The sequence below is a fragment of the Rana temporaria genome, chromosome 3, assembly GCF_905171775.1.
Source record: "Rana temporaria chromosome 3, aRanTem1.1, whole genome shotgun sequence".
Lineage (NCBI taxonomy): Eukaryota > Metazoa > Chordata > Amphibia > Anura > Ranidae > Rana > Rana temporaria.
The window spans coordinates 221,834,170-221,858,483 of NC_053491.1; the positions used below are offsets into that span (position 1 = coordinate 221,834,170).

Genomic DNA, 24,314 nt, shown 5'->3' on the forward strand with positions numbered 1-24,314 from the left:
AAAGGTGGGCGCCCCCGGCGGTGGACGCAGCCATCTCCTGTGTGAACAGATCTTTAACTTGCCCTGTAGAAAACTTACAGGTGTTTAAGGATCCGGTTGATAAACGCTTGGAAACATTACTTAAGGCCTCCTTTACTTCAGCAGGGGCGATAGTTCAGCCCGCTGTGGCTGCTATTGGAGTTGCCCAAGCATTATCAGATAAGACTAAGCAAATGCTTAAACTGATCCCTGCCCAACAGGCAGAGGAATTTTCAGATATACCCAGGGCTATACGCTTTACGGTGGATGCTATCAAGGACTCCATCCAGCAGGCGTCACGTTTATCCTTATTTCTAATCCATATGAGAAGGCTCTTATGGTTGAAGAATTGGGAGGCTGAGCCCCCGTGCAAAAAACTCCTGGTAGGGTTTCCCTTCCATGGAGGACGTCTCTTCGGAGAAGATCTGGATAGATATATTCAGACTATATCAAGCGGCAAAAGCACTCTCTTGCCAGTCAAGAAGAAGGCCCGAGGGCCCGCATTTAAGCGCCAGCCCTCCCCGGGGGAAGGGGCCCTCTAATACCAAGCAGTATCGACGGCCTCCTGCAAGATCAGGTTTTAACAATAAGCCGCAGGGCCAAGCCACGGGGGGCAAGAAGCAGTGGTACCGCAAGCCTGCGAAGCCAGCCCCCAAGTCGGCCTTATGAAGGGGCGCCCCCACCCACGATGGTGGGGGGAAGGCTGCGTCTCTTTGCAGAGGTTTGGGAGGCCAGCATTCCCGACTGCTGGGTACGGTCTTCCGTGACCACGGGCTACAAACTAGAATTTCTAAAATTCCCTCCTCCTCTTTACCAGGAGTCAAGAGTACCAGGCGACCCTGTGAAAAGAGCCGCATTGATGGCGGCATTGAATCATCTGCTATGCCAGAAGGTGATAGTAGAAGTACCAGTCCGGGAACAGGGATTGGGGTTCTACTCCAACCTGTTTATTATCCCAAAGCCCAACGGCGATGTCAGGCCAATCTTGGACTTAAAGGGAGTAAATGCGTACCTAAAGGTCCGCTCATTCCGGATGGAAACTATTCGGTCAGCTGTCGCCGTGCTCCAGAAGGAAGACTTCATGGCGTCCATAGACATAAAAGATGCTTACCTTCATGTGCCAATTTTTCAGCCACATCAAGTATTTCTACGCTTCGCGGTGGCTCAGCGTCATTTCCAATTTGTGGCGCTCCCCTTCGGGTTGGCTACGGCCCCCCGGGTATTCACGAAGGTCCTAGCCCAATCCTAGCCAATCTAAGGACCCAAGGGGTCACGGTCCTGGCTTACCTGGACGACCTCTTGGTCGTAGACCACTCGTCTCCTGGCCTGGAACGAGCAGTGGCCCTCACGGTTCAGTACCTCGAGAGGTTCGGCTGGGTCCTAAATCGAGACAAGTCAGCATTCCTGCCCACAAGGCAGCTGGAATATCTCGGCATGAGATTGGATACAGAACAACAAAAGGTGTTCCTACCCCTATTAAAGGTCAAGGCCATCAAGGAGCTAATACAAATAGTTCTAAGAAAGAAAGGGCCAACTGTTCGCCTATGTATGCGACTACTAGGCAAGATGGTGGCCACATTCGAGGCGGTTCCGTACGCTCAGAGCCACACTCGCATCCTGCAGGCAGCCATCCTGTCAGCATGGAGCAAGAGGCCTCAGGCCTCAGAAATTCCTTTGCCACTCTCACCAAGAGTGCGGCAAAGTCTATCTTGGTGGTTAAACCCTCAGAATCTCCTGAAGGGAATAACTTTCAGTCCTGTGACCTGGAAGATAGTAACCACAGACGCCAGCCTGATGGGCTGGGGAGCAATTTTGGATGGTTGCACTCGCCAGGGCACTTGGGCAGCGGCAGAGAAGCAGTTGCCCATCAATATCTTGGAGCTCAGAGCTGCTCGACTAGCCCTCAGGGCTTGGACGTCCAAACTACAGGGGTTCCCGGTGAGAGTACAATCGGACAATGCCACGGCGGTGGCATATATAAATCACCAAGGGGGAACCAAGAGTCAAGCCGCTCAGAAAGAAGTGAGCTTGATTTTCTTGTGGGCAGAAGCCCATGTGCCCTGCATATCGGCTATATTCATTCCCGGAGTGGACAACCTACAGGCGGACTTCTTAAGTCGCCAGACTCTGTTGCCGGGGGAGTGGTCTCTGCATCCACAGGTCTTTCAGACACTCTGCCAGAAATGGGGAGTGCCGGACGTGGATATCATGGCATCGAGACTGAACAAGAAGCTAGACAGGTTCATGTCCCGCACAAGGGATCCCAGGGCCTGCGGAACCGATGCGTTAGTTTGCCCTTGGCATCAGTTCAAACTTCTTTATGCATTTCCCCCGCTCCAGTTACTACCCCGCCTGCTGCGCAGGATCAGGGTGGAGCACATACCAGTTATCCTGGTAGCTCCAGCATGGCCCAGAAGGGCATGGTATTCACTAATCCTGAAGATGGTAGTGGGAGACCCTTGGACTCTTCCTCTACGGCCAGACCTGCTATCGCAAGGTCCGATCCTCCACCCTGCCTTACGGCATCTAAATTTGACGGCCTGGAAGCTGAATCCCTGATTCTCAGGGGTAGAGGTCTGTCTCAGAAAGTAATCTCTACCCTAATCCGAGCCAGGAAACCGGTCTCTAGGGTGATTTATTACAGGGTCTGGAAGGCCTATGTAGGCTGGTGTGAGTCCAAGCGATGGCTTTCTCGCAAATTTGCCATCGATAGAGTATTAAGTTTTCTCCAGCTAGGAGTGGATAAAGGACTGGCATTAAGCACAATCAAAGGACAGATTTCAGCTTTGTCAGTATGGTTTCAGCGGCCGCTGGCCACCCACTCGCTGGTTAAGACCTTCATGCAGGGGGTCTTGCGTATTAATCCTCCAGTTAAATCCCCGCTTTGCCCGTGGGATTTAAATCTTGTTCTGTCAAGTTTACAGAAACAACCTTTTGAGCCGTTGGCTGAAATTCCTTTGGTTTTACTGACAAGGAAGTTAGTATTTTTGGTCACCATAGTTTCCGCCAGAAGAGTATCGGAACTGGCAGCCTTATCCTGTAAGGAACCATATCTTATTTTACATAAGGACAAGGTCGTTCTCCGCCCTCATCCTTCCTTCCTACCAAAGGTTATATCCAGTTTTCATCTAAACCAGGATTTGGTATTACCATCCTTCTTTCCTAAACCTACTTCCAGAAAGGAAGGGTTGCTGCATACCTTGGATATTGTCAGGGCCATGAAGGCCTATCTTAAAGCTACAGAGAAGATCCGGAAAACAGATGTGTTGTTCATTTTACCGGATGGGCCCAAGAAGGGGCAGGCAGCTGCAAAATCCACCATCTCGAGGTGGATTAAACAGTTAATCACTCAGGCCTACGGCTTGAAAGGGTTGCCTCCTCCGTTATCATTAAAGGCTCATTCTACTAGGGCCATGGGCGCCTCCTGGGCAGCACACCACCAGATCTCTATGGCTCAAGTTTGCAAGGCGGCAACCTGGTCTTCTGTCCACACGTTTACAAAGTTCTACCAGTTGGACGTAAGAAGGAATACTGATACAGCCTTTGGGCAGGCAGTGCTGCAGGCTGCAGTTTGAGACCCTCGGATTCCGGGGGCTCCCTTTTGAGTAAAATTTAAAATTATTTTTTTCTCAACTAAGTTGGATTTATTATGATTTAAGTATATCTCTAAATTAAATCCTTTTGTCTTGGGAAGATGTCTCCCTCCCCTCATTGTAAGCATTGCTTTGGGACATCCCACATAGTAATGAATATGCCGCTCTGTGTTCCGTGATGTACGAGAAAGAAAAAGGGATTTTTTAATACAGCTTACCTGTAAAATCCTTTTCTTGGAGTACATCACGGGACACAGAGCTCCCACCCCTCTTATGGGGACCATTTTGGGAGGCATACTGCTTGCTACAAAACTGAGGTACTCCTCCTCCTATGGGAGGGGGTTATATAGGGAGGGGCACTTCCTGTTTGAGATTGCCAGTGTCCATCACCTGAAGGTACTCCATATAACCCATATAGTAATGAATATGCCGCTCTGTGTCCCGTGATGTACTCCAAGAAAAGGATTTTACAGGTAAGCTGTATTAAAAATCCCTCTTTTTATAGCACTGATCACTGTAAAAATGACTGGTCCCAAAAATGTGTCAAAAGTGTCCGATATGTCTGCCATAATGTCGCAGTCACGATAAAAATCGCTGATTGCCACCATTAGTAGTAAAAAATTTTTTGGGGAAAATGCCAAAAAAGGCTATCCCCTATTTTGTAGACGCTATAAATGTTGCGCAAACCAATCAATAAAGGCTTATTGCGTTTTTTTAAAAAAAATTTTTACCAAAAATATGTAGAAGAATACTTATCGTTCTAAACTGAGGGAAAAATAAATTCTATATATTTTTGGGGGATATTTATTATAGCAAAAAGTAAACAATATTGCATTTTTTTCAAAATTGACGCTCTATTTTTGTTTATAGCGCAAAAAATAAAAACCGCAGAGGTGATCAAATACCACCAAAAGAAAGCTCTATTTGTGGGAAAAAAGGACGCCAATTTTGTTTGGGAGCCACGTCGCACGACCGCACAATTGTCAGTTAAAGCGACACAGTGCCGAACCGCAAAAAGGGACCTGGTCCTTTAGCTGCATAATGGTCCAGGTCTTAAGTGGTTAAAAGCATTTACAGCAGGGATATGCAATTGGTGGACCTCCAGCTGTTGCAAAACTACAAGTCCCATCATGCCTCTGCCTCCGAGTGTCCTGCTTGTAGCTGTCAGTCTTGCTATGCCCCATGAGACTTGTAGTTCTGCAACAGCTGGGGGTCCGATAATTGCATATCCCTGCTTTACAGGTTACCAGTTTAGTGTTACACAGGAAATCTGGTGCTAAAATGTTTGCTCTCTCTGCATTTGCACAGGGACGCTTTACTTTTTTTGTTGTGTATGTACCGTGTAATTTTTATTTTTTTTAGCAACTTTGTTGCTATCACAAGGAACGAACAACATCCCATGTGATGGCATGGGCCATGACAGATCCTCTTTATGGACTAATAAAGAAATCTGTATGATCTGATGTTTTCACAAGCCAGTAATACTTTGTAAACATGAGACCAAAACCGGAAGTGATGAAATCCTCATTGCTTCCGGTTTCTGAAGTCACACAGTGAGAGGAACAACATGTGTCCCAGGAACCAGATGCCACTGGTCTCATCCTAATGCCCTGTACACACGATCAGAAAATCGGACGACAGATCGTACTGAGTAGAAATTGAATAGGTTACTAATGTCACAAAAATTCTCATACAACAGAAAAAAAAATCGGAAGTGATGTCATGTGTTGTAATGTATTTGTATTGTATTTTTGGATGACAACTATACTGACTAAAGGAAAATTGTACGATCTGGGATCGTACGAGGAGAATTTTTGTTCTTGTTTGATCGAATAATATCGGTATCAATTTTGTTATATACATATGTTGGACGGGAAGTGGTTAAATCTTCATAACTCAATTGGCATCAAATGAGTATAATTAAGTAGAAGTACTGTAGATGGGTGGGCTTCTCGGTAGGTTTGAGGGAAACAAATCTGTGGCTGTTTATAATCTGAGACTTATCATCATCATCATCATCATCATCATCAATTGGAACCAAATCAGCCTCCTACCAAATATTTCTCTTATAAGCATGGGCTGTACAGCTCCACTTTATTAAAGTATAATACACAGTGGGCTTTAGGTATGTTATTGTCGTGGGAAAGAATTAATCTCAGCCAAGTCTGTGTTCTAAAGAAACGGGTCATATTCTCATTTCATTATAGAATTAGAAGGCTGCTCTGGGCCTGCACAGACTATCTGAGGAAATAATTAAGTTTTCACCTTCATTTATGTCCAGTATATTCTGTTTTTGAACCTTTTCGATTCACTATACAGCCAATTGCCGCTTAAAGAGGAACTGCAGTCTGCTCACATAATTTGTAATAAAAACATTTTTGCCATTCTGAAGCTTCCCTCCAACCACTTTGCAGATTATTTTATATATACTGTGATTCTGTACTTGCCAAATATCCTGCAGAAATCTCCCTCTACTGAGTCTGGCTGCATCCATTTTAACTGTGGGCAGCTGAAGCTGCTACCTGTTCACTTCCTGGATTTACACAGAGGCACGCCTCCAGCTCTGCAGCTCTCATTGGCCCTCTTATGACTGTCGTCCCCCCTCCCTTCCTGGAAAGCTCTTACGAGAGTGAGAGAGAGAGCTGTGCATGATGTCAAAAGCCCTAGGCTAATGAGCAGACAAAGAGGAAGTGGGCTGTATTAGGTATTTACTGGCAGAAATTTTTTTTTTTACTATCCAAAGTTAAAACAACAAGAGCAGAAGATTTAATAGACGGAAAGATGAAAAAATTACTGAAGGTCTGCTTTAAGCTGCCAAAAAATTAAACAAATAAATGTGGTAACATCGTAATCGGAACACCTCAATCAGATAAAGTCCCTTAATTTAATTTACTAGTTAAAGTCCTGGGTGTTTAAGGTTTTTCCTTGTAAAGCTCCAAGTACCTTCCACACCCTGCTGTAGGTGTGATTGCCTAGAACTGGCTGTCAGTTTAATAGCCAAGTCCCAGTGCGATTTGCAGGAGACAGCAGCTACCCTAAATGAATGTTGCAGTTAAATTCTTCATTCATTAATATACTGTAATAATATATTTTTAGTGTGGGCTTGTAAAGCCCAAGCTCCTAATCTTAGGACAAATACTGAAGTCTTTTAACAATATCGAAAGCTGTTTTCTCCAATTTCTTACTTTATTATTGGCCTAACACTGTGGTAAGTGCTCTTATTGGCCAGTAAGAAAGATTCTTTGTTGGCTCGTGTGGTGTTTTGTTTATTTATATGATTGTATACACTCACGGCCACTTTATTAGGTACACCTTGCTAGTACCGGGTTGGACCACCTTTTGCCTTCAGAACTGCCTTAATTCTTTGTGGCATAGATTCAACAAGGTGTTGGAAATGTTCCTCAGAGATTTTGGTCCATATTGACATGATAGCATCACGCAGTTGCTGCACATTTGTCGGCTGCACATCCATGATGCAAATCTCCCGTTCCACCACATCCCTAAGGTGCTCTATTGCATTGAGATCTGGTGACTGTGGAGGCCATTGGAGTACAGTGAACTCATTGTCATGTTCAAGAAACCAGTGGTGAGATGATTTGAGGTTTGTGACATGGTGCATTATCCTGCTGGAAGGAGCCATCAGAAGATGGGTACACTGAAGTCAAAAAGGGATGGACATGGTCAGCAACAATACTCAGGTAGACTGTGGCGTTTAAAGGATGTGCAATTGGTACCAAGGGGCCCAAAGTGTGCCAAGAAAATATTCCCCACACCATTACACCACCACCAGCCTGAACCATGTATACAAGGCAAGATGGATCCATGCTTTCATGTTTACGCCAAATTCTGACCCACCATCTGAATGTTGCATCTGAAATCGAGACTCATCAGACCAGGCAATGTTTTTTCCAATCTTCTATTCAATTTTGGAGAGCCTGTTCGAATTGTAGCCTCACTTTCCTGTTCTTAGCAGACAGAAGTGGCACCCAGTGTCATCTTCTGCTGTTGTAGCCCATCTGCTTCAAGGTTCGATGTGTTGTGCATTCAGAAATGGTATTCTGTGTACCTTGGTTGTAACGAGTGTTTTTTTGAGTTGTGAAGAAATAATTCTGGACGTCTGCACTTCCAAAAATCCTTTTATTGAAGCTTCATATGACAAGTGGTTGACAGACAGATCAGGGGACAAAGATGTAGACACGTTTCGCGCAAATATCTGCGTTTAGTTGTTACCGGTAATGCAAGGTAATGTACCCTCAATAATAAAGCGAAACACATCTACCTCTTTGTCTCCTGCTCCATCTGTCAACCACTTGTCATATGAAGCTTCAATAAAAGGATTTTTGGAAGTGCAGCCGTCCGGAATTTTTTTTTCACATTACACACCATACAGGCTGGGCAAGCACCTGACTAGTATGTGTGGGGATTAACCATAGACTCGCTCACCTGGAGCAGCTTTTCTTGTTTTATGGTCATTTTAGTTACTGTTGCCTTGCTATCATCTCACACCAGTCTGCCCATTGTCCTCTGACATCAACAACGCATTTTCGTCCACACAACTGCTGCTCACTGGATATTTTCATTTTTCAGACCATTCTCTGTAAGCCCTAGAGATGGTTGTGCATGAAAATCCCAGTAGATCATCAGTTTTTGAAATACTCAGACCAGCCTGTCTGGCACCAACAACCATGCTATGTTTAAAATCACTTCTCCATGCCAAATTGTCTTCACCACGTCTAGATGCCTAAATGCTTTGAGTTGATGCCATGTGATTGGCTGATTAGCAATTTATTTTACCAAGCAAGTCAACAGGTATACATAATAATAAAAAAATAATACATAATAAACTGTCCGGTGAGTGTATAATATTTTACACAGTATTTATATACCGGTATAAAAGGGTGTCACTACCATATAATGGCACTGCTTTCAGGCCAATGGCAGTCATAATAAAGCAGTAAGTAAGCCATGGCAACAAATGTTTGAGCAAAAACAGACTTTAACCCCTTCCTGCCCACACCAGCGTCCTTTTAAATAGTTGCCTAGGGTATGGGATGGATTATGTGACCACTGTCACAGTGGTCACATTATTTAAAGCGATTCTGACCAGCTACCGATCTTTTCCCCGGACAAAGAGCTGTCGACAGCTCGATCTTTGTGCTAAGAGCGCGCTTTTAGCACATAAACTTCAGCCGTCCAGCGATATGGATATGTGTGAATGGGTATTAAACCCCATCCCTTTGCCGACACATATAGGTGTTAGACAGTTGTATAGGGGTTAACCAGGAACACATTGGCTTCCATCATTTATTGGCCACTGACGTGAAATATAAAATATAGGCAGAAAGTGTTTTTTTTTTTTTTTTTTTCTCCTTTTAGAAGAGAAAAACTATTGCCTAAAGGCTTGTTACTTTCCTGTGCATTACATTATCCTGCACCGGCCAATCAAAGTGGCCAAAGATGTTGATTGTGGCAAGAGAGTTTAAGTTGTGCCTAAATCAGCCAATCTACAGGAGGGGGTAAGGGAGCAGGCCAAAAGTTGTCCCTTTTAGTGTCTCAAGCGTTGGGGGTCACAGAGCACTCTGTACGACTGCAAAAGACATGTGTGAAAATTGTTGTTCTATCCTTCCAAAATGTTTTATATAAAAATTCAGTTTAAATAATGCTGCAAAGTTTCTAGTGTAACATTTTCCAAAAGTATTTCCACCACTAGATGGAGCTGTGTCTTTATCTGACTGATCACTGAGGATGTGTATATTTTTATATAGCCCACGCTGTGAGAGTTGCGCAAGTGACAAGTGTAAGAGATTAAGAAAAAACTTGACCTGTCTAGTCGCATAGTATTTGAATATTTTGAATTGTATAGATCTAATCTAGAGGTAATCTGTTTTGTACAGAACGCAGTGTCCGTGTGCAGCCAATAATCCAAGTTATGCTGGATAGAGTGTATAGTTTTACAGTGAAAAAATTTCACCAGAGTTCAAGTACTTAAGAGACTTAAGTAAAGAAAGCATAGCAAGTAAGCCTGAACACCAGGCAAAAATAAAAAAGCAACCATGTAATCCAGCTACAAAATAAATATAAAATAAAGAAAATCACCTAAGCGGACATATCTATCATCTAATTGTAATCTTAAAGAGGAACTGCAGTCTGCCCATATGATTTGTAATAAAAACATCTTTCCCATTCTGAAACTTCCCTCCAATCACTTTGCATATTATTTTATATATACTGTGATTCTGTACTTGCCAAATATGCTGCAGGAACCTCCCTCCACTGAGTCTGGCTGCATCCATTTCAACTGTGGGCAGCTGAAGCTGCTGCCTGTTCACTTCCTGGATTTACACAGAGGTACACCTCCAGCTCTGCAGCTCTCATTGACCCTCATGACTCACCCCCCTCCGTTCCTGGCAAACGCTTATGAGAGTTGGAGAGAGAGAGAGATCAGTGCATGATGTCATAAGACTAGGCTTTTTTACAGCCGAGAAACAGGATGTGGGCTGTATAAGGTACTTTACTATCCAAAGTTAAAACAACAAGAGCAGAAGATTTAATAGCTGGAAATTTTGAAAAAAAAAAAAAAAATGACTGAAGGTCCACTTTAAGTGAAACTACTAGTTGAAAATACTAGTTTTCTGGCTGTCATTTTACAGTGTAACTAAAGGCAAAACTTGTATTTATTTTTTTGATGGAGTAAGTTCCCTTTTATACATGCGTTTGTCCATTTTTCATCCATCCATTGACAGATAAAAAACAGACATCAATGCATCCCCATGGAAAAATGGATGTAAAAAGATAATCATTCATTTACATCTGTTTACATCCGCTTCTGTCAACATCAGTTTTAGTTTTTTTATGGATCAAAGCACCATTCTTGTTCCATTATAATAAAAAAAAAACGGATTGGAAGAAAAATGGAATAACCGAGTAGAAACTGATGAAAAATTGTTGAGAGAAGGATAATAAGGTTATGAGAAATGGAAGAAAAACTGATGAGAAACAGATGTACTGTAAACTCTTTCTTTGAAAAAAGGTGACCTGATGAAATGAAAGGTCTTCATGTGTCAAAGGGGCCTAAGGGAAGCTTATAAACCCCATTATTTTTTTGCCATCTGTGATTTTGTATGCGATTTCCCTTCACTACTTGTCCTATAGCCAAAAGTGAGGGAATCTTGGGGTGTCACCAGAACTAGTGTTCCCATTGGAAGATTTCCCCTTTACTACTTTTTCTGATGTCAGCCCAAAATTTGGGATTTTCAAGCACTTTCACTTTACGATGATGGTGGTAAACAGGACAAATAGGATGAGTCTCGCTAATGGGGGCACAAACAGAAATAAAAACTAACAGGTGTTATAAATCCTTTCCCCTGTATCCAAAACAAAAAATAAGTTTTGCCTTTAAATATACTTTAAAGGGGAGTTCCAGCCAATATTTATGTTTATTAAAAGTCAGCAGCTACAAAAAGTGTAGCTGCTGGCTTTTAATAAACAGACACTTACCTGTTCCAGCGACACGCCGGCCGGGGCTCCGCTCCTCTCCCCCCTCCCCGGCCGGCGTCTTCATTGTCACTGTGGGCACCCGGCCGTAACAGCTTTCGGCTTCACGGCCGGGCACCCACTGCGCATGCGCGAGCGGCACTGCGCATGCACGTGCAGCCCGGCGCTGCGCTGTTTGATTGGACAGGCGATCGCCTAGGACCTGTCACGTGTCCTAGGCGATCGCCTACAGGGAGGGGCTGCCAAAAGGCGATTAAGCTTAATCGCCTTTGCAGCCCCTCGGCGGAAGGAGGAAGTGGGACAGGAAGTCCCCTTCTCCTGAAGCCCCCACTCCCCCCCCCCCCCCAAAAAAAAAATTACATGCCAAATGTGGCATGTAAGGGGGTGAGGAGTGGGATAAGCGGAAGTTCCATTTTTGGGTGGAACTCCACTATAACTGCCTCCCGCCTGCTGCTGTATTTTGAAATGATGTGCGTCCTCGTATGACGTCCTCCCGCTCTCGCAGCTTGCCGATCGGTGGTACCTTCTTCGATGCAATATTTTTTCACTAGTACCTGTGCTGTGTCCCAGTTATTCAATTAAATATTATATGGATTAATAATATTTTCCTCTATACTTATACCATCAGATTACTCCCCAAAACTTTGTGTTTACTTTAAAAACATTATTTTTTTACTAGTATCCCTTAGCAATATACTTTCAGAGCTTCCCAGACTGCAAAGTGCAGAGCTGTAAGGGTCAATATATTAAATGTTTGTTTTTGGGTCTAACGCCACTTTAAACCTTAAAAAGCTAGGCAATAAGGGTTTTCAGCATCGGGTCAACAATGGCCCTATTTCTTCACTACAAAAATGTTTTTCCTACAGCAATCCTCCATAACTTTATGACCCCTGACCGGTTAAGTGAATTGATTATCTCATTACAATGGCATCTAAAATTCAGATGGATATATTAGGCAGCAAGTAAACATGTTGCCCCTGAAGTTGATGTGTTGAAAGCAGAAAAAAAATAGGCATCTCAGTTTGTTGTGTATGAGGCTGAGGAGCCACTGAGAGGTCAGGGTGCCCATGCTGACCCGTGTTCACAGCCAAAAGCACCTATAATGAGCACTTGAGGATTAGAACTGGACCACAAAGCAATAAAAGAAGGTGACCTCGTCTGATGAATCACATTTCCTTTTACATCATGTGGATGGGCAGGTGTGTGTGTCGCTTACCTAGTGAAGAGATGACACCATGATGCACTAATAGAAAGAAAGCGAGGCGGCGGAGGCAGTGTGATGCTTGGAAATCTTTTGATCCTGCCATCCATGTGGATGTTTCTGAACATGTATTGCTTACCTACACGTGTTTGATGACCAAGTACACATCTTCATGGAAATGGTATTCCCTGTTGGCAGTGGCCTCTTTCAGCAGAATAATGTGCCCTGCTACACTGAGAAAATGGTTTCAGGAACACCACAACAAGTTTGAGGTATTGATTTAGCCCCACAATTCTCCAGGTCTCAGTTCAATCATGCATCTGGGATGTGCTGGAAAAAACAGTCCATGGAGGCCCCACGTTGCAACTTACATGATTTAAAGGATTTGGTACTAACAGCTTGATGACGGATACCGCAGCATACATTCAGAGGTCTAGTGGTGTCCATGCCTTTGTAGGTCAGGGTTGTTATGGTGGCAAAAGGGGGTGCTCACTCAATATTAGGTGGGTGGTCATAAAGTTATGGCTGATCAGTGTATATATGGACTATTCACACCACTATGCTGAAAATCGCAGGCCATCATAAATAAGTCTCCTTATGAGGATGTCTTTCAGAGAAGACACTGAATCTGCTGCACCCATGTTATTTTAGCTCACTGTAATATATATACAATTATTTGATATCATGTCAATCATTTACGCAATAAACATGACAATTAACACAGATCTGTTAGCATGGTTTGCACCACAGAAGTGGAAGTTGCTAATCCAGGATTTGACAGTAGATTTTTTTGGTGAGTCTCTGAATATCGAAACATTTGATATGGATTATCACCATTTTCCGATAAAAGAAGAGGCAGGGTGATACGTTGCTATATTTGTACTTTTCAGATATTTTCTGTTCAAATTGGTGACCGTCCCAGTGTAAGGTAATATGGTCATGTCATGTCTTCACCCGTCCAGTTGCTCTTCCTGGATAGCAGGAGACTTCATTCCAAATAACGGGAATATTACACCACAGTCAGCTGCTCCCGGGCGTATTGTCTGCTAGTCTCAATGCAAATGTTGTTCTGTTTATAGAAGAAGTTTGGATGCCTCTATTCCCTGCCCCATGACAAGATGTGAAGTTGCCAATCTCAATCTTTTTTAGTTTTAACAGTCTGAGATGGACTTGTTAATAGATTTCCGTTGACATACATTATGTAAAATGTCATAATAATTCTGTTATTTTATCATAATGTTAAAATGTTCTAAAAAAAAATGGGTGGTACTCCCACGCTATCCATCAGTGAATATATAATTAATATTCCTCAATTAGCTGCTACAGACACCTATAGTGTTTCCACAACTATAGTGTATACAAATGTGCAAATGAAGTAGTGCTGCGCTACTAATATTACTGTGCGATAAATATGCGGGGTGTGTGTGTGTGTGTGTATATATATATATATATATATATATATATATATATATATATATATATATATATATATATACATACATACATACATACATACATACATACATACATACATACATACATACACACACCATAAAAAAAAAAAACTGTGATATTTTGTATTGCAAATTCAACATATGCAAACTGCAATAACCCAGTTCTTGCAGTGGGTGGGATATACACTCATAATAAAGAAGTGGTTGTATACCGTTTTTTGTAATTTTTTTTACCTACAGGTAAGCCTATAATGAGGCTTACCTGTAGGTAAAATTAATATCTCCTAAACCTGTACTGTTTAGGAGATACTCACTTTACATACAGCCGCTGACCTCAGCGGCGCATGCGCTCTGAATGCCCGGCTGAAGGTCCGGCAGATGAAGAAACGCAGAGGACAAAAATGTCAGCTCCCTCGGCATGGACCAGGTTGCGATATGGGGGCTTTGATCTAAGGTAAGTATTTTATAATGAGCTAGTAAATACTAGCTCGTTATGCCTTTTGCTATACAGGGTTTTTCTTTTATGTTTTTTTTTTTTTTTAAATGTGGATATATATGTGTGTGTGTGTGTGTGTGTGTGTGTAATAAATATATAAATAAATAAATATATATATATATATATATATATATATATATATATATATATATATATACACACACACATACATACATACATACATACATACATAGTTGTGCTCATAAGTTTACAGAATTTGTGATTTCTTGGCAATTTTTCAGAGAGTATGAATGATAACACAAAAACTTTTCTTTCACTCCATGGTTCGTGTTTGGCTGAAGCCATTTGCTATGATTAAACTGTGTTTACTCTTTTTAAATCATAATGACAACAGAAACTACCCAAATGACCCTGATCAAAAGTTTACATACTGTGGTGATTTTGGTCTGATAACATGCACACAAGTTGACACAAAGGGGTTTGAATGGCTAATTAAAGTTAACCATCCTCACCTGTGATCTGTTTGCTTGTATTTAGTGTGTGTGTGTGTGTATAAAAGGTCAATGCGTTTCTGGACTCCTGACAGACCCTTGCATCTTTCATCAAGTGCTGCACTGACGTTTCTGGATTCTGAGTCATGGGGAAAGCAAAAGAATTGTCAAAGGATTTGCGGGAAAAGGTAGTTAAACTGTATAAAACAGGAAAGGGATATAAAAAGATATCCAAGGAATTGAGAGTGCCCATCAGCAGTGTTCAAGCACTAATCAAGAAGTGTAAAATTAGGGGTTCTGGTGGCAAGGATCCTACTTTGAGTCACACCAAAGTAGTGCAGGAACCTTTTTCAAAGTCGGACCAACTTAAGTCGGACCAACTTGTGTCGGACCAGTTAAGACCGCTCTCATACCATTGATTTACACACGCCTAATTCTCTCTCAGTCTCTAAGTTCTTTTTTTTGCATTAAGAGAAAAGTGTCAGTAGCACTAGGGCTGACCTACTGTAGCTGAAGGAGCGGCATTTAAGGGTGATATGTGCTATGTTGCATAATTCTCACCAGTAGAGTCATCAAGAGACATAAGAAACCAGTGGGCAATACTGGCTGTCAGTATGCACCTTTCAATAACGATGATATTGATTCTCAAAGTATCATATGTAGTTAAATGATTATCTTTTTATTTTTTTTGTACAAGTGAATACAGAGAATGTTATTGAACTGATTGTTTTTATCCCCTGTAGGTGCAGCTGTACTCTGAAGCAAGTGTAGCACTTTTGCAGCTGAACAATCCCAAAGACTTTTATGAACTAAACATTCAATCAAAGAAGAACATGACTATAGAAGGAAAAGAGGTGACACTGAATCCAGCTTACTTGTTATGGGATCTCAGTGCTGTGAGTCAGGTATGTGATTAGGCAGCTACCTCCGCAGATCACCAAGCAGGGTATTTAGCTGTATCAATGTCTACATCTTAAGAGAAAGCAGTGCTAATTGACAGCTACCTTGGATATAATTAAAGAGCTCAAAGGTCACAGATTTATTTTCATTCCTGGCATGTCTACAGGACCTCTCTGCTTAGAAGCCATCCAACTGATGAGAGTAGATAAATGGACTGGGCAGTGCACTTTTCATAGCCAGTACCAAAATGTTCTTAAAAGGGGTCAAAGGAGCAATCAATACTTGTTTATGTGGTAGCAGCATTTTTCTTATGGTGTTAAGAAGCATTGCGCGTTATTACAGACGTATGGCCATGTGCTTCAAGTATAACAAGTGCAGAGCGGCAAGTAATGATTTTAGCCTATGCTAGACATGACATGACCTCATCAGTTGGTCAATCACACTGTATTATCAAGCCTTGATATTAACGAAATCCAGTGTAACTGTGAACTCACAGGTAATTTTTTTTTCCTGCTATTACATAGCGTTGTTTATGAAGGTGGGGGCGCTAGTGAATAAATGTGTATAGCAAATATTGTATCAAATATATACTATCAAACTAAACAGCTCCAAAACAAAAATATGTGATCATACATGGAAATTAGTATAATATAAGTGCATAAACCACTAGTACAACAATAGTAGATGTAACAATAACTGAGTGTGTTACAACTGTGCAAAAGTCTGTATATAATCAAATCCAAACTATTGTTGTACTAGTGGTTTATGCACTTATATTATACTAATTTCCATGTATGATTTATTGGAGTGCGGCTGTCCATCATCTCCTCCCTCTTATTTATGCTTTGTGCATTGCCTGCACCCATCGGGTTTTGAACCATACTCACCACTGAAGTGCATTTGTCTGGAGCGGCGGTTTTCTTTCTTACACATGTGAGGTATCGCCACGATTGGTAGAGTGAGAGCAATAATTCTAGCCCTAGACCTCCTCTGTAACCCAAAACATGCAACCTGTAGAGATTTTAAAGGGTAAAAGTTTGTCACCATTCCACGAGTGGACGCAATTTTGAAGCGTGACATTTTGGGTATCGATTTCCTCGGCGTAACATTATCTTTCAAAATATAAAAAAAATTGGGCTAACTTTACTGTTGTCTTACACTTTAATTAAAAAATATTTTTTCCCAAAAAAAGTGCGCTTGTAAGACCGCTGCGCCAATACAGTGAGACAGAAAGTATTGCAACGACCGCCATTTTATTCTCTAGGGTGTTAGAATAAAAATTATATATAATGTTTGGGGGTTCTAATTAGAGGGAAGGAGATGGCAGTGAAAAACACAGAACTGCTGTTTTGCTAATTGTAATGTAATGTAACCTCTAATGCAAACAGCCACCACAAGATGGCGCCAGATCACAGAAGGAAGCGCCGGACGGTATTTGAGGCCGCGGTTTTGAGCCTTCTGCAGGCCTCAGCTTCCTTCTGTAAAGGCCGCAAAGCCGCCGCCTCAATTACCAGCGGGCGCGGGCCCGCCGCGACCACGCCCGCGCTGGCCGGTAATTGAGGCCACGGCTTTGCGGCCTTCTGCAGCCCTAAGCTTCCCCAGGCGCCAGGTCACAATTTCTTGTCGCAATTGCGATCGGCCCCTGGATTTTGTCGAGGCCTACCTTAAGGCTCCCAAAAGGGACAGGCTGCCCTTTGTTCTACAATTGCCAGGTGAATGCAGCATATTATTACTCAGCTGTTGCAGCCTGAAAAGAAAGGTTCTCTCCATTTCTGTGAAGCCATCGGGTCTCGGCCTTCTGTTTACTACTACTCTTTTTTTTTCTTGCTAAGAGGTTTGTTAGCATGTTAGTCGTTGTTGCTCACCCCTTAAATAGAGGTTTTTGGACATCCTTATTGGTCTAAAAATAAACGTTCTTGTGTCCTGTGATGTACAATTAGGAAAATTAGTTCTCCATACTGCAGCCGCTGCCCGATTCTTTTTTTTTTTTCTCCCTCTCCTCGATGGCAGTACAGGGAGAAGTTCCCTGTACTAGCTGTCCGTTTTTAAAATCAGCGTGGTCGTGTGGGCAGAGCTCTGTGTATGAATGAACTACAAGTCCCCCACATCCCTTGCGGATGTCCCCTTGTAGTTCTCAATGAACTACCACGGCGCTGTGTATCTACTTGCCTTTACGGGTACACAGATACATTGACAGATCTGCAGGAGACCTGTATGGCATCTGCTGATTGCAGGTGTAATGCCTTTACAGGCTCCAAACATAAAAATAATGCACATTTTTTTACCTGCAAAAATGTGCATTAATTGATGTATTTTTTTAAGTAAACTTATCCTTTTTAACTCTCCTGTTTTCTGTGTATTCCAAGAAAATAATTTAAGTAAGTAAGTCAAAATTCTGTTATTTCAACTCTTAGACAGTGTGTTAAAGCGTATTTCCACTTATTTAAAAGTCAGCCGCTACAAAAAGTGTAGCTGCTGACATTTAATAATCAGATGCTCACCTGTCCCACGGCCCGCTCCTCTTTCCCTCCTCTTCGTGGGGCCGGCATTGTTACTGTGGGCGCCCTGCTGTGGCTTCACAGCCGGGCGCGCACTGTGCTGTGATTGGCCGGAAAATCTTCTGGGACCTGTGACATGTCCCAAAAGCTTGGAGGGAGGGGAGAGAGGTGATCTTCCTTCCGGCGCCAGGGAGGAAGTTGGAGCTGGGTGCCTGTAAAAACAGGGTACCCACTCCTCCCTTAAATGTGTATTGTCAGAGAGTCACCTACACTTAAAGCGGACGTTCCATTTTTGGGTGGAGCTCTGCTTTAACACAGCTTTTATTTAACATTTGAGTCCACTTTAACCACTTCCCGCCAAACCCCATTGTGGATTGACGTCTGCAATGTGGCTCCGTTATCCTGACTGGACGTCATATGATGTCCAGGAGGATAAGCCGTGATCGGGTACCGGCCGATCGGCAGCTCTCCTGTCGGGGGGGGAGGGTGCGTTGAGCATTGATTATCAGTGCAGCCCCCATCAGAGGTGCCTACCATAGTGCCAATCAGTGCCAATAATTAACGCCTGTCAGTACCCTTCACAGATGCGATTCAGTGCCCATCAGTAATGACTGTCAGTACCTCCTTGTCAGGGCTGACCATCACTGCCATCTATTAATGCCTGTCAGTGCCCAATATCGGTGCCCATCAGTGCTGTCTCTCGGTACCCATCAATTCTACATATTAATGCCTTCTCTTCAGTGCAAACTCATCAGTGCTCATCAGTGCAGCCTCATCAGTGCCTGTCCGTGAAGGAGAAAATAACATTTTATAACAGAAACGAAGAAAGAAAAACCCCAGAGGTGATCAAATACCACCAACGGAAATCTCTATTTCTGGAAGAAAATTGTAAAAAAAAAATTGTTTGGGTACAGTGTAGCATGACCGTGCAATTGTCATTCAAAGTGTGAGGGCGCTGAAAAATGTCCTGGGCAGGAAGGGGGAAGTGGCTGGTTAGCTTTGAAATAGTTGGGTAGTCTTGAGTTTGAAGCTAAAATAAAATATTTTTTGTTTGCCTTCACTGATTCCTTCTTTATCACCCCCAATCCCCCCCCCCCCCCCCATCAAGATACCAATTAATTTATTTTTTAAATAAACCTTTCATTATGACATGCCTTCTTTTGAATTTAGACACAGTAACATCATCACTGGGTCTTTGTGCTTCTTTAAGCAAGGCAGATTGTGACTGGTAGGAGTGGGCTGTATATAGGTTGCTGCAAACTTGTAAACATTGAATCGCACAGCAGCACTTTGTGATCTTTCACTTTTATGAATGCCGTTGTACACACAGCCATGCAGTGCTGATCAGTCAATCAGAAAAGTGAAACCTCACTGGGCACTGCAGGGCTGTGTAACGTAATTAGCTGTGTATGTTTACAAGCAGCCATAGCTCCCTATGATCATTGATTCATTGATGCATGGCAGCCCTAGTCTCTGGCAGCAGGGCCCACCACGCTGTTCACAAATCTGAAGATAAGGCTGGAGTTCTGCTTTATAACATCTTTCTTTCATGAGTGAAGTGTAAATAAATGATTATCTCATGGCTGGGGAAAAAGGAGTTCTTTTCTATCCAGTAACTGTTGGAAATAACATCACAGTGTGCCTTCTTAAATAATGTCAAAGGCAAATACCTTTGCTATGAGAACAACATGTAGGTCTTGTTTATATTTACTAAGCTTGTCACTTTACCTCACAGCAGTCCATAATCTGGATATATTTATCTTGGGAAGATTGTTTACCTCCTTTTTTGGTATTACAGATGGGCTTTGGTAGGCAGCCCATTTCCCCATCCTTCCCATGAGAATGGATGACTCTCTTCCGCCAGTAAGTCTCCCTTAGCCAACTAGCTTTAGCAACACAATGTATTTACAGTAAGCTTGTGCAATGCTTGTCATAAGAAGGTGACAACAACATGTTAAAAATATACAGTATTAAAGGGGTTGTAAATGCATTAAGGTGGAAAAACCTTTCAGGGACTAGCACACCAGCTCCAGCTGGTGTCTCGGGTCCTAAATAGATAGGTTGATAGCAGCACAGCCATTGGCTCCTGTTGCTGTCAATTAAATCCAAAGGTCCGAGGGGCAGGGCCGAGTCCTGCTGTCTGTGTCAATGGGCACAGCAGCAGGAAACGGCAGCGTGCCCACATGAGTGCCCAGAGGGAGAGTGGCTCTCCGATGGGACACTCGAGAAGAGGAGGAGCCAGGAGCGCTGCTGAGAGACCCCAGAAGAGGAGGATCGGGGTCACTATGTGCAAAACCAACTGCCCAGGGGAGGTATGACATGTTGGTTTTTTGGATTGTTTTTTTAAACAAACCTTTACATATCCTTTAAGCAGTGTTAATTTGCTGATAATATAAACCTGTGCGTAGGGATCAACCGATTATCGGTGAGGCCGATATTCACTTATTTTGAAGTATCGGGCACCAGCATACTCGATAATACCAATAATTGCTTCAAGGGGTTTTACCGGAGGGGTGCATGCAGCTGCAGGCATCACCCCGGTATGGTTCTTTAGAGCTGACGGTTGGCTTTATTATAATAAAAACTGATGCGGCTCAACAGCCACACAGATTTTATTACAAACTGGAGGGGATGTCCCCCTTCCGCCGCTCGCCTGGGCTCTCCTGTCCCACCTGGAGGCCCCAACAACCAGCCGGCTGGTCGAAGACCCAAACAAAGCCGATGTTTCATTCAGGTCTCGGATCTAGTAACCCAGAAGCGATGTCGTGACATCACTTCCCGGATGACTGGCATCTTAAAGGCGCTGGTTTAAAAAAAATATAAAGCATTAAAAAATGCAGATCTTGCCGTTTTGAATATTTTCAAGTTCAGAGGAGGGGTTTGGGGGGGGTCTTATAGACCCCCTGATCCCTCCACAAAGATTACCAGTCACTGCCTATTACTGTCACAATGGATGTTTACATTCCTTGTGACAGCAGTAACGGCGATCAAAAGAAAAAAAAGTGTAAAAATTTTTTTTTAAACGTACAGAATATCAGCACACAATATTGGTGTCGTATCGGCACTTCAAAAACGATATCGGTCGATCCCTACTTTGAAGCCCAATTTCAGGAATTGGACAAAATGCACCCTTGCAGCTGCCCCTCCCTCATACTTCAAGGGTTAACTGTTTGTTCAGTCTAGGGGTGTCAGAATAGGAAACATTCCCTTATTCCTCACTGCAGGGAAGCCACTTGCCGACCGTCGCACGCCAATGTACGTTGGCGACGTACCTGTACATCCCTTTAAATTTCCCGCCCAGCGGGCATGCTTCGTGAGTGTGCCCACGGGTCTCTTGAACTCAATGTTCTCGGGCGGCCCGTGATTGTGGTCGGCAAAGGCAGAACAGGGGGATCGGGAACGGTCACCAGTGATGTGTTATGTCTAGCCACGCCCCCTAAGAGTAAGAATCACTCCCTTGTACAGACTTAACCCCTTCAGCGCCACCTAGTCGTTAACCCCTTCACTGCCAGTGTCATTTTCACAGTAATCCGAGTATTTTTAAAGAACTGATCGCTGTAAAAATGACAATGGTCCCAAAAATGTGTCAAAAGTGCCCGATGTGTCCGCCATAAAGTCGGCCTAAACTGAGGGGGAAAAGTTTTTTTATATATATTTTTGGGGGATATTTATTAGAGCAAAAATTGTCGCTCTATTTTCGTTTATAGCACAAAAAATAAAAACCTCAGAGGTGATCAAATACCACCAAAAGAAAGCTCTATTTTTGGGCAAAAAAGGACGTCAATTTTGTTTGGGAGCCACGTTGCACGACCGCGCAATTGTCAGTTAAAGCGACGTAGTGCCAAATCGCAAAAAGTGGTCTGGTCTTTGACCAGGAAAATGGTTCGTGGCATAAGTGGTTAAGGGGACCATGGTCGCACTTCTGTCTACTTCCCGCATAATGCATGTTAACAGCCCTGCATTGTAAGTGATGATGCTGAAGTACCGCCAACAGTCCCAGAGGAAAAGAGTATAGCAATGACGTTGGCTGGATCGGGGGTAAGGTTAAGTGTACAGAGTACCCATAGATGTAACGAGCAATCACCCTTGCAGCTGGTCACTGCATAGGTAGATTTTGTCTAATTCCATAAAGTCATAGGCCCGGATTCACATACATCGGCGCATATTTATGCCGGCGTAGCGTATGGAATATACGCTACGCAGCGCAGAGAGGCAAGCACAGTATTCACAAAGCACTTGCTCCCACTCGCTTTCAAATCTACGCTGGGTTTCCTCTGCGAAAGCCAGCATAGGTGGAAGTGGGCGTGAGCCATGCTAATGAGGCGTGACCCCATGCAAATGATGGGCCAAGCGCCATAGAAGTACTTAAAACAAACGGCGCATGCGCCGTCCAGTGGCCGCTTCCCAGTGCGCATTCTCAGAATCGCGTCGAAACAACTGCCTAAGATACGACGAATCACTGCCTACGATGTGAACGTAACCTACGCCTAGCCATATTCGCGTACTACGTAAACGACGACGGCTGTGTTCCCTGGTCCATACCTTTGCATGAGTTGCGCCTCATATATGGGGAATAACTTTACGCCGGACGTACGACTTGCGCAAACCACGTATATTATGCGCCGGGCGCAAGTACGTTTGTGAATCGGCGTATCTCCCTCATTTGCATATGTGCCTAGAAAATCGATGGGAGCGGCAAATGCGCCCAGCCTAAATATGCGCCCACGATACACCGGCGTAGACAAGTTACGTCGGTCGGATGAAGCCTATTTTCAGGCGTATCTAGTTTTGTGGGCATGGCGCACAGATACGACGGCGCATATTTACACTTACGCGGCATATCTCGAGATATGTAGGCGTAAGTGCTTTGTGAATCCGGGCCATAATATTTACAGAGCCTGGACCAGCTCTGTTCCACTGTCGCCTGAAAATGGGTGACAAGTTCAGAATGAACTGCACTCCTGTGATCCAAAAGCTTTGGCCATACTTCTCCTTTTAAGGTCTGTTTCAAAATAGTTGCCAATTTTCTTGTATAAAAACTGACCAGAGAAGGTAGAGACAGACGTGTTATGTACATGAGAAGTATAATGTAGTGGCAATCAGTTTCCAGAGCTCACATGGTTGGATACTTATTATTATGATTATTATACAAAATGTATATAGCATCAACAGTTTGCACTAAGCTTTACAACATGAGGGCAGACAGTACAGTTACAATACAATTTAATTCAATACAAGAGGAATCAGAAGGGCCCTGCTCGTTAAAGCTTACAATTTAGAAGTAGGAGTGTAAAGTGATACAAAAGGTAATGGCTGTAGGGGATGAGCTGATGGAGAAAATAAAAATACAGTTGTTGGGTAGGGGCAGAATGGGCTCTGAAGGAAGGGTTTTCAAGGATCGTCTCAAGCCCTGTACACACGACTGGTTTTCTTGCCAGGAAATCTGCCAAGAGCGGAAAACCGGACGTGTGTATGCTTACTTGCAGTTTTTCCGACAGGAAAACTTTCGGGAATCCCGGCGGGAAAATAGAGAACCTGCTCTCTATTTTCCTGTCGGGATTCCCAGTGTTTTTTTTTTTTTCTGACAGATTTACTAATACTTTCCTATGGGAAATACTGTGAGGCAGTGCCGATGGAGCATGCACACAGACGGGATTTCTGGCCAAAGCTCTCATGGCAGTTTTCCTGCCGTGTTCTCGGCTTTCCCCTCGGTTTTCCCAGCGGACTTTTTACCGCTGGGAAAACCGAGCGTGTGTACAGGGCTTTAAAGAAGGAGATAGTCGGACTGATTGGGTTAGGGAGTTCCATAGGATAGGAGAGGCTCTGGAAAAGTCCTGGAGGCAAGCATAGAAGGAGGTGACAAGGAAGCTAGCGAGCAGGAGGTCTTGGGAGGAACGGAGAGGACGATTTGGTTGGTATTTTGAGACTGCTAGTGATGTAGCTGGGGGCCGAGTTTGGATGGCTCTATAAATTGTTAGTATTTTGAATTTAATTTGTTGCGTAGGCGGAAGCCAGTAGAGAAATTGACAGAGAAAAGTAGCAGACACAGATAGACTGAAGGGTGGATGGCCTATGTAGAGGTAAGCCAATGAGAAGGGAGTTGCAGTAGTAGAGCCTGAGAGATGACCAGGGAGGGAACTAGGAGCTTTGTGGTATCATTGGTTAGAAAGTTTTTTTTGGAGATGTTGCAATATGTACTCTATATTGC

General features: G+C 43.3%; 1 protein-coding gene across 1 annotated transcript in view; it reads left to right on the top strand.

The window, feature by feature from the left end:
• Window positions 1-24,314, top strand: part of GNPTAB (N-acetylglucosamine-1-phosphate transferase subunits alpha and beta) — a 134,704-nt gene that overhangs the window by 40,940 nt on the left and 69,450 nt on the right. The window contains exon 8 of the mRNA XM_040344292.1: window positions 15,452-15,613. Within this exon, the coding sequence (XP_040200226.1) occupies window positions 15,452-15,613 (162 nt within the window). The remainder of the gene's footprint in view (window positions 1-15,451; window positions 15,614-24,314) is intronic.